Source organism: Coenobita brevimanus, chromosome 19 (assembly GCF_032717465.1).
Source record: "Coenobita brevimanus isolate Jiangsu-jjx chromosome 19, ASM3271746v2, whole genome shotgun sequence".
Taxonomy (NCBI): Eukaryota; Metazoa; Arthropoda; class Malacostraca; order Decapoda; family Coenobitidae; genus Coenobita; species Coenobita brevimanus.
The window spans coordinates 10192380-10208779 of NC_136972.1; the positions used below are offsets into that span (position 1 = coordinate 10192380).

Sequence of the window (16400 nt, forward strand, 5' to 3'; positions counted from 1 at the left end):
AGGCAAAAATGTCTCTGTCTGTATTGCTGCTTTGTGACCCAGGCAGGAGTGGATGGATGGAGAGTGGCAAAATTCTTCGGTTATATCATAGCCGTGGTCTGAGCATTGAGATGCAGGGGAAATATGTATCTGCAGGGTTGTAATTTCCTTTCCTTGTAATGCTTCATTATGTATATCATATCTGCATATCTAAACTGACATTGTTTATCAATAATATGATGCAAGCTAGGATTTGTCATATGCAGAACTACACAGGCGAGGATAAAGTGCTGGGAACCTTGATAGCTTATGAGAGTGTGCTCTTATATATTAAATGCCTCCCTCCCACCCTCATGTTCTTCCTGCTTTAACTTGGCTTAAAACTGCTACCTCTTAAACTTGAATGCTTATCGTTTCGTTTCGTTTACAGAGACTCCAGCATGTCTGCATGCATCGGCCTTTGTCACCTAATGGCGGATCTCCAAACTTTTCGATTTCTGGCAGCCTCCCTACTCAGTCTTTATTCATTAAGGACCCAACCTGTGACCTCAACCCAGGTCTTTTTTTTTCTGCCTCTCGCAGTCCAACCCTCATCGTTGACATTCTTCACTCTACACACGCAATTGGCATCCTCCTTCCTCTCAGCATACCCAAACCATCTCACTTTACCCCTCATCATAACACCAACACATTCTAGTTCCATCCATCCTCTCAAGTTTTCAACCGCAATATATTTTTTTTTTATGTGTCCAACACTGGGTATAGGCTTCACAGCACCCCTTCGCCTTACATCAAGGGATGCACTACATCCCTACTAATATCATCATCCTTTACTGCCCAGGTCTCACTACCATACAGCAAAACATTACACTCCTAACACATGCCGTGCACAAAGATCCCTTACCAAGGAGGGAGAACCGTCGAATTGTCAAGACAGGCAACAACTCCTTGAACTTCCTCTAAACACTCCTTAGCCGAGCCACAGAACTGGCTCAGGCACATAACAGGTCCTCTAATTAACAACACTCCTCCACACACTCAAGAGACTTACCAGCAAGATCAATTTTTTCACGCCTGACAGTATCAACATGCTCTCTCCAACACACCGTACACACAAAATCAGCACTTTCGCAGTCTACATCTAGTATCACTGCGTCTCTTATGCACCCACTAATCACAACCACTGAACAAGGTAGAGTTGTTTTCCACGCTCTTGTGGCAAACTGCACATGGCCAAACTTCCTGTGCTTTGATAGTACCACCACTAGCCCTACATATCATCACTTTTGTTTTATCTGCATTTTCTCTCAAACTCGTGTTACCCATTCTGTCTCTCCACTTCCCAAATCTTCCTCCAAATCCCTTTCGTTCTCTGTAGTCAACAACAAGTTATCAGCAAACAACATCTGCCATGGGAGTCCATTTCCGTTGTCACGTGGGAAAGCTTCAAGCATCATGACAAACAATAAGAGGTTCAAGATATTCCCCCTGATACACGCCAACATGCACGGAAAATTCATCACTCAGCTGTCCATTCACTCTCACCTCAGCAGGGGTGGATCCAGGAATTTTCGGTGGGGGGGTCTGATTTGCTGCTTCAACCAAAGACTTGATGCGACATACTGATATTTCAATGTTGAAATTGCCTCTTTATTCAATGATGCATGGCCGGTGGGGGGGGGATGCATCCCCCCATCTCCCCCCCTGGATCCATCCCTGCACCTCAGCACGAGCATCTACTTAAGTAGGAATAACCACTCTAACCAGCCACTCCTCAATCTCAAACTTTCTCATTGTCCACTACGCCACTTCCCTAGGGACACTGTCAAACACTGGATCCGTTGCCTCCAAAACTTCCCTGTTCTAGTCAAGTTCATGATTCAGCAGCCCGTTATAAAACTCTCTCTAGGCCTTTTTAATATCCTCATTTTTCACCTCTACCTTTCATTCGTTATTCTTCTCACGCTACTTACCAGTGATATCCCTGTTTTTCTTCTTCATCTCATGTACCACCTTAAATGCCATGTTCTCCCTCTCAGCACTATTTAGGTTATCCAGTAAAAGTCTTTGAGACTTAGATTTTGCCATGTGTACCTCCTTTCTAGCCCTACACTTGGCAGCCAGGTATTCCTCTTTGTTTTCACCCCTCTTCCATTCCCATAAGGGTTTTCTTTTCTTCTTAACTTCGGCTTCTGCACGCTCATCCCACCACTCTGTTACTTTTTGTCTTGGATGGCGCATTATCTATCCACGTACTGAATCAATAACTCTCAAGAGATGGTTTTAAGGAGCCTTTTTGCAATTAATTAACACTCTTGTCAACAGCTCCGAGTTCAGTGACTACTCTGTTCATCCCATTATAGAAAGCATTCCTTACTGCTTGGTTTTTCAACCTACATATTTTCCTCCATGCCATTACCTGCTCCTTCAGCACCATATCATGTATCATTACTATGTGTTGCTGAAGATACTCTTCACTCCTTACAACTTTAACTTCCTTCCCGAACCTCCTATCAACCCTCCTGACCTGGAAACAGTCAATCTGGCTGCTTTTACCCCCAGATCATAATATGTAATCAGCCTTCTTTCTCTTTTCCTTAAACACATGTTGCACAGTTATATTCATTTCCTCTACAGAATCAAGTGTCTTTTCCCTTTCCTCATTCATCATACCATATGAGCATCCCCCATGACCCCCTTGTGCCCTTGACCTGCTTCATTCACATGCACATTTAAATCCCCACCCAAAACTAATTTGATCATCTGACCTGTAACAAAATATTGAGGCTAGAATCTGATGGTAGTCAATTGGAAGTCCTATAAAAGTATTGGTGCCAGAATCTGACACTAGTCAAAGAAGAGTTCTTCAATATGAAAAACATGTAAAGTGAAAATGTTCATGTTCTATCTCCAAAGTTAAATGAAGTAAACAGCAGATGGACAAATCTCTGTCAAGTTAATGTAAGTAAACTAAAATTTAAATAACAAACTACGATGCTATAAGAAATTTGTATACAGAAAAAAAGAAACATCCCTTATTCAGGTGTATGCTTTATTTGTTGTTAATCTCAATTCAATGAAAACCACAGAAACTTCAATCAGTGTACTACATTATCCTTCTCATAGTCGGAACAACATTAATATTCTAATCCAACAACAGCAGACCATATTTTTAACTAAAAGTGAGACCCTTCAGAGAGTCTTAACACTGTCGCCTTAAGTCCTGTAGTGGTTCGAGAAGAATTGTATTCTAGCAAACAAAACCGATTATTTAATTTAATTATGAGTGTGCCATAGAACCCTGAAAAGAGGTAATACTTAACCATTAATTTCTTTAGTCCAGTGACATGTATTATGAATTTATTCATACCACTTCCAGCTGATTTTATTAGGTTTTATGGAGACTATATATAGTGACGGAGTGATTGATCTACGTCTAACCCTACCGATTTGCAAAGTTTCTCCAAAAGCTGAAGAGAATAGAGTGTATAATATGAATAACAATAATATGTCATTGGACTTAGGAGTAACCCTACCTTGAACTCAACATTAACTCCATCTAACACTAGATGATTTTGTATAGCTGGGAATGAGTGGAGTCCTGAAACAGTTAATACTCATGTAACAGATAATAATGGTAAATGGCTATGTTATGGAAACTCTAACCGACACTCTGGTAAAATAATTACCGCCACCTAACATAACAGTTTCACAAGCCCTCTGGGTCACAGTTTACCTACAGCCAGACACTCTAAGAAGAGAAGAACAGGGCAGTACTTATCAAAGCTTAGAATGACCTATTGTCTCTCCTCGTAGTAAAATCATAGTAAATTTTTTTTCTGAACTTTTTGTTGTGCATGTTTTCTCCATCATAATGTTCATGGAAGTAAATTTTATATAATTTCAAATGTTCTTATGTGACGTTCAGTGATATTACTAGTGTCGATTGAAAATGAAGCAAAATAGTACTTGTACAACGTAATATTAAACAATGTAAATACAGACATTTCCCAGGAAACAGAGAAGTGGTTAGAGAAACAATGGACATATAAATCTCATTTCCTGCCATATTGGCATTCGGGAAGCTGTTGTCCCAGAGCTTTACATAAACTTTAGAAAACCCACACCACTAACCTAAAATAACACATATATGTTTAGATATTGGCTATAATATTCTAATAAACTACTATCAGTTTTTCAAATAGTTATGCATTAACCCTATCACGCTATTAATGCACTACGTTGCTTGATACTGGATAACGCTTTGTATTTTTTTTCCAATGAGAGATATTCCAGCGATCACAGTATTAAGATCTTATTCCTGTTAAGAGAAATCCTAACAGTCACTGTAGCAGCCACAGAATTAAGATCTTACCCCAGTTAAGAGGAGTCCTAGCAGTCACAGGATTAAGATCTTATTCAATCCCTTGGCCGTGATGTTGGTGGTTGAGGTGATTTTGTAACACCACTGACTTACTTATTAAACTTACTTGTATAATTTTTACCTTCGTATGGTTAGTATTCAGTTCCAGCTAACGGTAAATAACACTTTTCTGCAAAAGTGTGTTATATCCATCCATCCATTGCCAGACGTCCTAATCCCGTAAGGGGACGGGGTGGCCACAGACAAATCGCCTCCATGTCGCCCTGTCCCCCGTCATTTCACTGGCCTGCTCCCAGCTCACCCCCCCGCTCTCTCACATACCTCTCCTCTCCATCCTTCTATCTCCCCCTCCCCCTCCCCCTCCCCCTTTATTTGTTGTAGTTCCGTTTTATTTAACACAATTTTACTGTTCCATTCCGGTAATGGAAATTTTGAATAATTGGCAAATATAAAGTAGAAGTGAATATGAACCCCATCCCTAAAGTGACGTTTTTTGTATTATACTGTGCTGTCACCAGAGCATGTTGTTCAGATTGGGTGAGAGTTTTCATTCTGGAGGGATTAGATGTAGTCTTCATTAACAGATTTACTTCAAGGCAGTTCCCTAATCTTTGGCCACAACAAGGGCATATAGAAGAAAAAAACGTCTATCATTGTGAAGTGTTAAAACTGCCATACAGCCTTTTTTTTCCTTTTACTTGAAGGATGTCCTCTTAGGGTTTACTCTTGCCATGTCCAGCTGAATTTATCCACTAATTTAGAAAAATTTCTTGTTGTGATGGGACTAATGGAGTACTTATCTAACCCCTCAAAATTTTAAACAGTCTATTAACCAGGATATAATCATTTGGATGTACCGATAATAATTTAGAGGTGCGAGGAATAAGGTACTGAAAATAAAAAAGGCATTACTGGTTGGATGAATTCAAGACAGAAAGGAGGAAGTACAATGAAGCTCCAAAGCTGATGAGAATACGACCATGTGTCCACTCTCCTGAGATGGCATACATGACCACAGCTGAAGCACACACACTGTTTATTATTTACATGTCGTAACGAATATTTTTTTTTTTTTTCAGGGACATGGGAAGCATCTATTATCATTCCTTTCATAACCAATCCTGCAAACATAAATCTTATGACAGAGAAATTATTAATAATCTGAAGATCCACCTTAAGTGATGGTATTTTCAACCAGAGTGGGTCTTCTACTGTCCACTGAGCCTCAGTACAGATTTAGCTCTCCAAAGCCTGCCAAGGATATCCTTGTGCTTCACACCAGCCATATTGCCTTACAAGGATATCCTTGTGCTTCACACCAGCCATATTGTCTTACAAGGATATCCTTGTGCTTCACACCAGCCATATTGTCTTACAAGGATATCCTTGTGCTTCACACCAGCCATATTGCCTTACAAGGATATCCTTGTGCTTCACACCAGCCATATTGTCTTACAAGGATATCCTTGTGCTTCACACCAGCCATATTGTCTTACAAGGATATCCTTGTGCTTCACACCAGCCATATTGTCTTACAAGGATATCCTTGTGCTTCACACCAGCCATATTGTCTTACAAGGATATCCTTGTGCTTCACACCAGCCATATTGTCTTACAAGGATATCCTTGTGCTTTTTATCAGCCCTAACTTGTAGTACTAGGTTATGTTTGTCTATATAATAAGTCATATAACTGACAAATATTTGTACGATATATTTTCGCAACAAACCTGCAATCAAAATCACAAATACTTCAATAATAACGTTGTGCTTGAAACCAGCTATACCAATATCAGTTATTTCTAGGATAAGTTTGTGTTTTAATCAGAAATACAAAAAACAAACCTTACCAGGAAGTATCTATGCTTATCAGTAATAAAAGTCACAAGCACCACTATGACATCTGCGTCTGCTAAATCAGTCATGTATTCGCAAGCATTACTGGGACATTTGCTTGTTTTGTTTTTTTCTAGCCGTACAAATACAAGACATAAGAACTTACAGTGACATCGTGCATGACAGATGAAATGTTTGTTGCCGAGGTGATGCAGTCTTTATAACTGGCACTGGTTTGCATCACCTGTGTTACTGGAGATCCAATCTAAGAACTTTGACACCCTGGTAAAGATGGATGGCTGGTTGCTTACAAAACATATCCTAAAATAAGAATAAACGTTTATATAGCCTGAGATGATCCCTACCTGAACGTACCTGTTGCCATCCCATACCACCAGTGGACCACCAGAATCACCTTCGCATGTTGAGGAGTTAATAGTGGTTGTACATAGCATGTGTTCTGTCAGATTCCAATTCAGTGACCAGTATTTACAGTCAGCGATGTATAGTGCTGTTTCCTGTAAAACATAAGGATAATCCTGTGAATTGTTTCCTAAGGAAACCCTTGTTTTTCCCCACCCTGCAGCCACACCAACCCAATTATGGTAAGTATTGTCGTCTGTTTTAGGGAGGCAAATGGTACCAAGCTGTATATTATTTATGACATCCATCACTGTGGCTACCTTAAGCAGTGCAATGTCTGAGTCCAAAGTATAGTTATTATAGTCTGGGTGAACAATATTTTTTTCAACCTCGATCATCCATCCTTCATTCCAATTACTTTTGTCATGTTTACCAATGATCACCCTAACTTCGTTTTTATGGTAAGCCTTCCGAGTATACGGAACCACAACACAGTGAGCAGCAGTTAGTATGTAGAGATTGTTGATGATAGAGCCACCACATGTGATATTTTTATTGGGAAAGTCTGATACTACTAGTGCCATCCAAGGGTACTTGTATCGAGGCCATACTTCACTCCCACCAACGATACGCAACACTTTGGACACTCCACACTGACATGCTGATGTCTTTCGTGATACATTTCTGCTGTTGTTTATTTCGACCTTGACCAAGGGAGCAGTGAGGCCAGATACTGATTTCACCACCCGTGGCTTGAGATGCGGCAATCCGTTCACAGCTACCAGGGCAGCGACACCCACCTGTATGGAAATAAAGCATTTTTAGATGCAAACTGCAAGAGCTAACCGTTATAAATTCCAGCCAGGACGGCACACTCTTTGCAGTGTTTTTTTTTGCCAAAAAGGTCAGAACTTTTTACACCTTCCAAATACGACTGATTGAGACACAAATTCAATATTTGGTCATTGTAGTTTGAGCACACCATACATGAGAGAAGTAGAATTATTCGAATTTTCATGCGTTGAACCCTATTTTCGTGTTCTTAGGGTGACCCTTAGATTTTCCTCCTTAGTTGGATGTAATGCATATGGTACAGTCCCCCCAAGAAACGATGGTAAAGTTTGAAACTGTTTTAGTCACTCTGTAGCTACTGGCCAAAATTCAAAGACGGGTGAATATATATATATATATATATATATATATATATATATATATATATATATATATATATATATATATATATATATCGCCACTGCAAAATTAGTTTTCTGAAGCTGAACGGGAAACGTATTACCCTGCGCAGTAGGCTTTATTCCTATGATCCTGAAGTAGTTTCATCACTGGTTTTCAAGCACAATTTGTCTAGTTTCAAAGGTTGGTTTGGTAAAACTCTTGATGAATGCTATATTTTCGATCATTTTCAAACACTGGGATCATAATAAAACACCAGTGAGGATGTCACAATGATGAAAACAATATTGTTAAATGCAAATATTACCTTACACGATATATCAGCTCCACCTGTTTACAGTATTTTTTTTTCCTCTCATTTGTAATATCATAATTACTGTAACGTTGTTCCCTACAGATAAAAGGAATATCTGTTATAAGAAAGAATTTAAGATTTTACCATTTTCTTACTTTAGGCAATGAACATGACCTGGATTTACAAACCCTGACATTGGAAAACTCATGCCTAACCTTTCTTTCTTCTTACATTCATATATATCACTATTCTTTTTGAGTAAACTAATTGTGTCGTGCTCAACTGAAGAAGTAATTTGGAGGTTTTCAGCTCAGGAACTTGTATAAAATCATCTGCATTCTACTATTCTAGAAGGCAATCGTTTGGCCTCTAAAGCTACTAGCCTTAGACCTCTTGTTTGCACTTTCCCTGAAGCATCGATTTTCAGAAAGTTTTCCAAGTTTTCTCTATTTTGCATCATATTTTTTTTTTTCACTGTTGCTTATTCTTCTGCATTATCCCAAGACTGTTATGTTAAGGATTCCTCATGCTCGAAAACCAGACATTTGCAACATACTAGCCGCTTGTGTCCCAACATCAATTGTCTTTCTTCGACCTTGCTGGTGAGCCATTTTGAATACCCCACAAAATTACATTGCTTACCAGCTTTCCACTATGGTAACAATAACGGAAATACAGTAATTGGATTTATACTATTCGTTAATGCTATCAGTATATTCGTTAGTGCTATAACTGATAGAGTTGAAACTTAATTATATATATATATATCATCTCATCATCAGCCGTTCCATGTCCATTGCAGGACCAGCCTATTCCGACCGAAGTGGGGACGATATAGCCAATATATCTCTACCAAGTGGTTTAGGCTGTCTGGTAGAGATTGTATGTAGGGTGGGAAGTACTTGTGAGTGTAATTGTAGTGTTGGAGTGGCTTTGGATGTGTGTGTAGTCTGTGAACCAAGTGTAATCGGCCCGCGCTAGCCAACTGGGTGCAAGCATACTTTATAGTATGCGACACGGGTTCAACCACAGCACCCCTGATGTCCGCCAAGCAGTATGTAGCCAGAAGAACGCTCCCAAAGTTTATTACCTAGCGGGTCGCAAACCCGAAAACGCACACTTTACCACTGTACCACAGAGGCTCAATATATATATATATATATATATATATATATATATATATTATATATATATATATATATATATATATATATATATATATATATATATATATATATATATATATATATATATATATATTATAGTTTAAACTTTGTGAAGTAACACTCAGAAGTTTTAAACTAGGATAAGGCTGAAGAGAATAAATTAATAAATAAATAAAAATTATATATATATATATGTGTGTGTATATATATATATATATATATATATATATATATATATATATATATATATATATATATATATATATATATATATATATATATTCTCTTCAAACTTATACAAGTTAAAAATAGCTGTGTGTTACTTCACAAAATTTAAACTCTGAAAATTAATCCTGATAACTTCCTGAACATTAAGTCTGGAGTTTCCGGATGTTCCGTTTGAAGGTTCCCTAATAAGCTAACGACACAAACTGAACACTTGGGACAAAACTGAAGTGCACAATTGTATGGGTTTTTCCTGGTCATTCTCCTTTACAGTTTCACGAATTGGGTTTCATCCTTTAAGGAAATGAGAGAGTGATCGAAAGAGGTCTATTCTGACATCACGTCCTTTGGTGGGAGTACCTTAATATTTCCTTAAATGTTAAGTCCTTTGTTTTTGTGTAAACATAGTTGTTGTTAATATAGTTTTTGATCAGGTAGAAATGCTGGGCAGCCTTATAATCCTACAAGAATACAGGTAAAAACTGTATTGGGGTACTGTAGCACCAGTCGAGCAGGGCAGTACTCCCGAGGTGGATGGAAAGCTGATGACAGGGAGTGCTGGAGCTCCCGTTTCATCAGCCCTCAGGACTAGTTCCTGACCATCCCCCTTTGCTGAACTTTTTCAGTGTCTCAGTTACACAGAGAGTAGGCCAGCATGCTCTCCAGTACAAATTTCTCTATCTATCTTCACCAAACTACATGCACAGTACACACTACACTTCCTATTCAAAATTTACCAAAATGGCGTCAATTCACCTAGCCTCGGAGTCCCCAGGGGGGGGGACCATAAATGCCCCCGCCATCTGCCCCTCTCCCTGTGACGACTCGAGGTGCCTGGAACCACTGTCTGACTCTCTTCTTCTTCATTTCTGCAACATTCGCGGCCTTTCATCTAACTTTCGCTCTGTTGAGCACCACCTCTCCTCCTCTAAACCTCACCTTCTTTTTCTAACGGAGACTCAGCTGTCTGAGGCAACTGACAGCAAACCCTTTTCTGTATCCTCCTACTTTCTCTATACTCATTTCAAAGCCAAAGGTGGCTGTTGTGTATACATACGCAACGACTTATCTTGCTCTCGTGTTCCTGAACTTGATTCTTCTGAATTCTCCACTCTCTGGCTTCGGCTTTCCTGTCATTCTCTGACTAAATATATCTGTGCTGTTTACTTATCCCCTAATTCTACTGACTATCAAAAATTCTTCGACTATCTTACTTCTACGATGGAACACATTCTGTCCATTTCTCCTTTCTCTGAAATCTCCATTCCTGGAGATTTCAATGTTCACCACCACCTTTGGCTCTCCTCTCCTTTCACGGATCCACCTGGTGAACAAGCCTACATCTTTTCTATCCTTAATGACCTAGAGCAGCTTGTACAGCACCCTACCCGTATCCCTGACCGCCTTGGAGAGAGCTCCAACATACTTGACCTCTTCCTCACAACTAATCCTTCTGCTTACTCTGTTAATCTTTTCTCTCCGTTGGGCTCCTCCGATCACAACCTTATTACCTTAACCTGTCCTATCGCTCCAGTACGGCCTGCGGACCCTCCAGGGAAACGTCGTCTCTGGCATTTTGGAGCTGCGGACTGGGAGGCCCTCAGGCAGTACTTCTTTGATTTTCCCTGGAATGATTATTGCTTCCATGGCCGTGAGCCATCTGAGTGTGCCTTGCGCATTACGGAGGTTATTCTCTCGGGCATGGAAGCATACATTCCTTTCTCATATCCTTTGACTAACGCAAGAAAGCCTTGGTTTAATCACGCTTGTTCTAATGCTGTCCACAACAAGGAGAAGGCCTACAAAAGGTACCGGAGCCAACCCACCCCTGAATCACATAATCTTTACGTTTCTGCCCGGAATCGTGCTAAGTCTGTTCTTCGCTCTACTAAAAATAATTTCATCCATACTAAATGCTCTCAACTCTCCAACTCGAATTCTTCCCGCTCCTTCTGGCACCTTGCCAAAAATCTTTCTAACAACTTTACCTCATCATCCTTCCCTCCTCTTTTCTACTCTGATGGTTCTGTAGCTATTTCTTCTACTGATAAAGCAGATCTCTTCGCACAGACTTTCTCCTCCAATTCCACCTTAGACGATTCCGGTGCTGTTCCTCCATCACTTCCCCCCTCTGACTTCCTCATGGCTGACATTAAAATTTCTTCAGTTGATGTATTTTCTGCCATTACTGGCCTCGGTACTAACAAGGCATATGGGCCTGATGCGGTCCCTCCTGTTGTTCTCAAAAACTGTGCTTCTGTGCTTACACCCTGCCTAGGCAAACTCTTTCGCCTTTGTCTGTCAACTTGTACCTTTCCTTCTTGCTGGAAGTTTGCTCTCATTCAGCCAGTCCCAAAGAAGGGTGACCACTCCCAACCCTCCAACTATCGTCCAATTGCTTTAACGTCCTGTATTTCAAAAGTTTTCGAGTCAATTCTTAATAAAAAAATTTTAAGGCATCTTTCCTATCACAACCTTCTTTCCGATCGTCAGTATGGGTTCCGTCAGGGACGCTCCACTGGCGATCTTCTCACCTACCTTTCAGACTCCTGGTCATCCTCCTTTCGGGACTTTGGCGAAAGCTTTGCCATTGCACTTGACATCTCAAAGGCTTTCGATCGAGTCTGGCATAAATCTTTAATTTCCAAACTGCCCTCCTACGGTTTCTATCCTTCTATCTGTACCTTCATCGCTAGCTTCCTTTCTGGTCGTTCTATAGCTGCTGTCGTAGACGGCCATCGTTCTTCTCCTAGATCTATCAACAGTGGTGTTCCTCAGGGCTCTGTCCTATCACCAACTCTCTTCCTTTTATTCATCAATGATCTTCTAAGCTGTACATCTAACCCTATCCACTCATACGCTGATGACTCCACCCTTCACCTTTCCATTCGGTTCCCGCAACGCCCATCTGAACAGTTACTTCAAGAAACAAGGGATGAGGCTATGGCACACCTACTGTCTGACTTGGCTCATATCTCTGACTGGGGTAAAAATAATATGGTTGTCTTTAATGCTTCTAAGACTCAGTTCTTACACCTATCAACCCGACAAAATCTTCCACAGGTATACCCACTAATGTTTAATAATATTCAGATTAATCCTGCATCATCCTTGAACATGCTTGGGGTTTCATTTACTCGGGACTTATCTTGGAAAGATCATATTACATCTTTTGTAAAATCTGCTTCCAAGAGATTGGGTGTGCTAAGCCGACTCCGCTCTTTCTTTACCCCTGCACAATTGTTGACTCTATACAGGGGTTTTATCCGCCCCTGTGTGGAGTACAACTCTCATGTGTGGGGAGGCTCCCCACATACAGCTCTTCTCAATAGGGTGGAGTCAAAGGCTTTTCGTCTCATTAACTCTCCTCCTCTTACTGACTCCCTTCAACCTCTGTCTCTTCGCCGCACTGTTGCATCTTTATCTCTTTTCTATCGCTACTTTAATGGTCACTGCTCCTCTGAACTGTCTGCTTGCATTCCTCCACCTCTACGACGGGCGCGTAGCACCCGTCTGGCAGCAAACTCTCATCCCTTTTCTGTCCAACTCTCTAATGCAAGAGTTAACCGTTACTCCCAGTCTTTCATTCATGCAACAGGTCAGCTCTGGAACTGTCTCCCTCTGTCTGTATTTCCTCCTGCCTATGATCTCCAGTCTTTCAAACGCAGTGTGTCCAGGCATCTCAAAATGATCGGATCTTGAATTTGGCTCTCTATTGTATTTTGTTTTTCTCTTGGAGGGAACTGTTACTGCGGGCTCATGGCCTTTGGTTCCTTCTTCCTCGCATAAAAAAAAAAAAAAAAGTGAAGGTACCACACACACACACACACACACACACACACACACACACACACACACACACACACACACACACACACACACACACACACACACAAACCACATTATTTGTTATGGAAGGTGAGTTTATGAGGCCTGATGAAAAAAATGATGGTCCTACAAATGATCCTGATCGTAGCTGTGAGAATTCAAACTGTAGTTGATGAAGGATTTGGATGAGAGCAATGCGATGAGATCAGATTCGGTTGTCCAGTTGATCCTAATAACAGACATGGACCAACACTACGACGAATCCACGATAATAATAGCTGTTCGTTGTACAATGCTTAAAGTAATAATAGCCAAAGAGTATGGCTTCAGGGAGGAATCATTTTATGTCATTAATGTATTGATTTTCTAAACACCAACCGGGGGAAATTATGTCGTAGAGGAACGGCTTAGTACAGTAGATTGTACCTACTGGGATCTGAGGAAGACTTGTAGCAAGGTGCCATTGAGAAAGGTGGCATGGAAAATTGTTTAGGGGGAAGGCAGTTGAGAACAGTTGTATGGATCAAGTTTTCCTGACTGAATACTGATAAGGAACAGTAAAGTGCGCATGGAAGAAAAAAACTCGCTTCATGATAGAACTGTATTCGCCAGGCTACTCTTAACATGCGGAAGTAGTTTTTGAACCTTGTTCGAAGGACACAAGTAAAAAGTAAGAGCACGGGAAATGTATCATTTGAAATAAGCATGTAGGTTTACATGGAGAGACAAAGAGGCACACAATAAGCTAAAGAAATGTTGAGGTGGGTGTGATTGTATGTGTTAAAGTAAATGATTTGGCCATGTGGAAAGGATGGAGAATGAGAGACTGAACAGCGGAGTGTATATGAGTGAGGTAGAGGAATCGAGGAGGAAGGGGAGATCAAGGATGAGATTAGAAGACGGCGTGAAGAGATATAAGGGAGAGAGGAGTGTGTGATTTGGAGGAACGGCAGTCAATATCATAGGACTGATCGAAGTGAAAGCGATTTGTTTTCGGCCACCCTTGACGGGATTATAGTGTCTGGCAATATTTAAGTGGGCAGATTAGTCTTGTGCCCCAAGTTTCAGTGTTGGTGCTATGTTTTGAATATATGGAAATCCCCAGCAACAAGGGTTGAGGATTATTTTGACTATGGTTGAAGATGAAAAGAAAAAAAATGGAATTTGTTTGTAGATGATTATAGCTGTAAGGAATTTCAAGATGAAGTGGAAAAAAATATCTAACTGAAATCATATTGTGGAAGTGGATAAAAGTACAAAAAATAGTCTCATACTCGTATCAGATATGAGAGTAAACGACAGCAACCTAATTATGAGTATTTAATGAGAAGAGAGGAAATCAGTAAGACTTAGGAGTTACCATACAGAATGACCTATGAACAACAGCAACACTGGAGATGTATATAGACTGTTGACGAACACAAGTTTGGCTGTTAGTTATGTGGATAGAGGGGGGTGTTCTGGTAACTGAAAATAGTGATTGCATCTTCGCTTACCTGATCTGCCATCACATAAATACTACACCTCAGGATGGACATGTGGATGCAGCAGCAAAACACACACACACACACACACACACACACACTCTCTCTCTTTCTCTCTCTCTCTCTCCACAAAAAAACACACAATAAAAAGATATTCCAGTTAAGCATCAAACACTTTAACCCTTATCCGCCAGTTGACATGTATGCACAACAGGATTCAGGGCGCGCAGGGTTGCCGGTTGCCTTGCTATACCGCACTCACCTTCCCGCCACTGTTTGAGTGTGGGACCATTTTCTGTGATACCTACGGGGTAGGTAGGACCCACAGGTACCCTGCGGTTGTGCTGTTCAGTCTGTACTTGGCAGAGGTAGCGAGAGGAGGCATGTCATCTTCCTCGACATCACCTGATTCCATTCCACTGCGTGAAGGGCTGATCGCCTCATCGACCCCCACTAAAGTCATGCCCTTTGTGCAAGGGAAAGGGCTTAGTGATAGTGCCATAGGACGTGCCCTAGACGAAACTGTGTTAACTTGAACACTGAGTGAGAGTACGTCATCAGAGGGCAAACAAAGCTACCACGTGGAGAGCGAGCTCTCTCGCCCTCCATCCCCTACTCGCTCTCTGACGCCAGAGAGGGCTCTCCGACTTGTACAGGAGGAAGGGAGAGCCTACGACAGCGATGATTTTGCTGATGAGGAGGCGGTAGATGACCCAGGATATCGGGAAAGTGGCCGTGGATTTGGCGGACATCTGCGGAAAAAACGCCGCAGAGCCATTTCCCCCACACTCTCACCGCCTGCTCTTCCTCCACCGCTCCCCCACACCTCAGCCTACCACTTCAAGGGCAGAATCACCTCAACCAGGCCCTTCAGGAGTTGTATTGCCTAGACGGGAGCCACGTGGTGATATGCAGTGCCGAACTTCTTCAAAGGAAAGTTCCGCGTCAGGTGAGTCATCACCCGCTTACTCACCCACCTCTCCCTCTCCCTCTCCCTCCCCCCTCCTCCCCTCCCGCCTGCCCGTGGCCGTGCACGTGGTCGTGCACGAGTGATTGGAAAACTCAGTGCAACTGCCAGACGGCCTGCTCTACCAAGTGTGGGTAGAGTAGATACATTTGTTTGGGAGGATGGTACCGGCTTTGAGCCATCTGTGCCGGTATTTGATGAGGAGGGTGCAGGTGTGCAGGAGAACGCACTTCCCCCCAGGCCTTGGACTATTAGTAGTCTATTCAAGGAAATTTTCACGACTGCAATTATGCAGTACCTGGTTGATGAAATTAATTTTCACCAGGCCATGTGCATGTGTTGGCGGGACGTACATGCTAGCGAAAGCACGCACATGCATGAATGGATACCTGTAAAGGTGGGGGAGATGTTTGTGTGGCTCGCCCTGACCCTGCTGATGGTGCATGTAAAAAAACATGTGCTTCACGACTATTGGTCGGTGGATGAACTCGTTGGCACACCTGTCTTCGGAAAATGCATGGCCCGTGATAGGTACCTGGCAATCCTGAGGTTCCTACATTTCAATCGAAATTACGGGCCTGCACCGAACGACAGGTTATGGAAAATAAGACCAATCCTGACAATGCTGAAAGAGTCATTCTCCAGGGTTTTCTGTCCGTTCCGGAAAGTGGTTATTGACGATT

General features: G+C 41.5%; 1 protein-coding gene across 1 annotated transcript; it reads right to left on the bottom strand.

The window, feature by feature from the left end:
* Positions 1-2468: 2468 nt before the first annotated feature.
* LOC145391689 (chymotrypsin A-like) lies at positions 2469-16072 on the bottom strand. The gene is made up of 4 exons (XM_080266234.1): positions 16016-16072; positions 6873-7361; positions 6591-6716; positions 2469-2489 (listed from the first exon to the last, which is right to left on the bottom strand). Exons 1-4 carry the CDS (start codon positions 16070-16072, stop codon positions 2469-2471), a joined length of 693 nt encoding a protein of 230 aa, XP_080122360.1.
* Between the last annotated feature and the right edge of the window lie 328 nt (positions 16073-16400).

Coding starts and splice junctions, on each gene's coding strand:
- LOC145391689 (XM_080266234.1), bottom strand. CDS start 16,072: ATGTACGTCCCGCCAACACATGCACATGGCCTGGTGAAAATTAATTTC. Junction 7,362..16,015: donor AAATTAATTTCATCAACCAG/GTACTGCATAAT, acceptor ATTTCCATACAG/GTGGGTGTCGCTGCCCTGGT. Junction 2,490..6,590: donor ATTCTGGTGGTCCACTGGTG/GTATGGGATGGC, acceptor GAGGGTTGATAG/GAGGTTCGGGAAGGAAGTTA.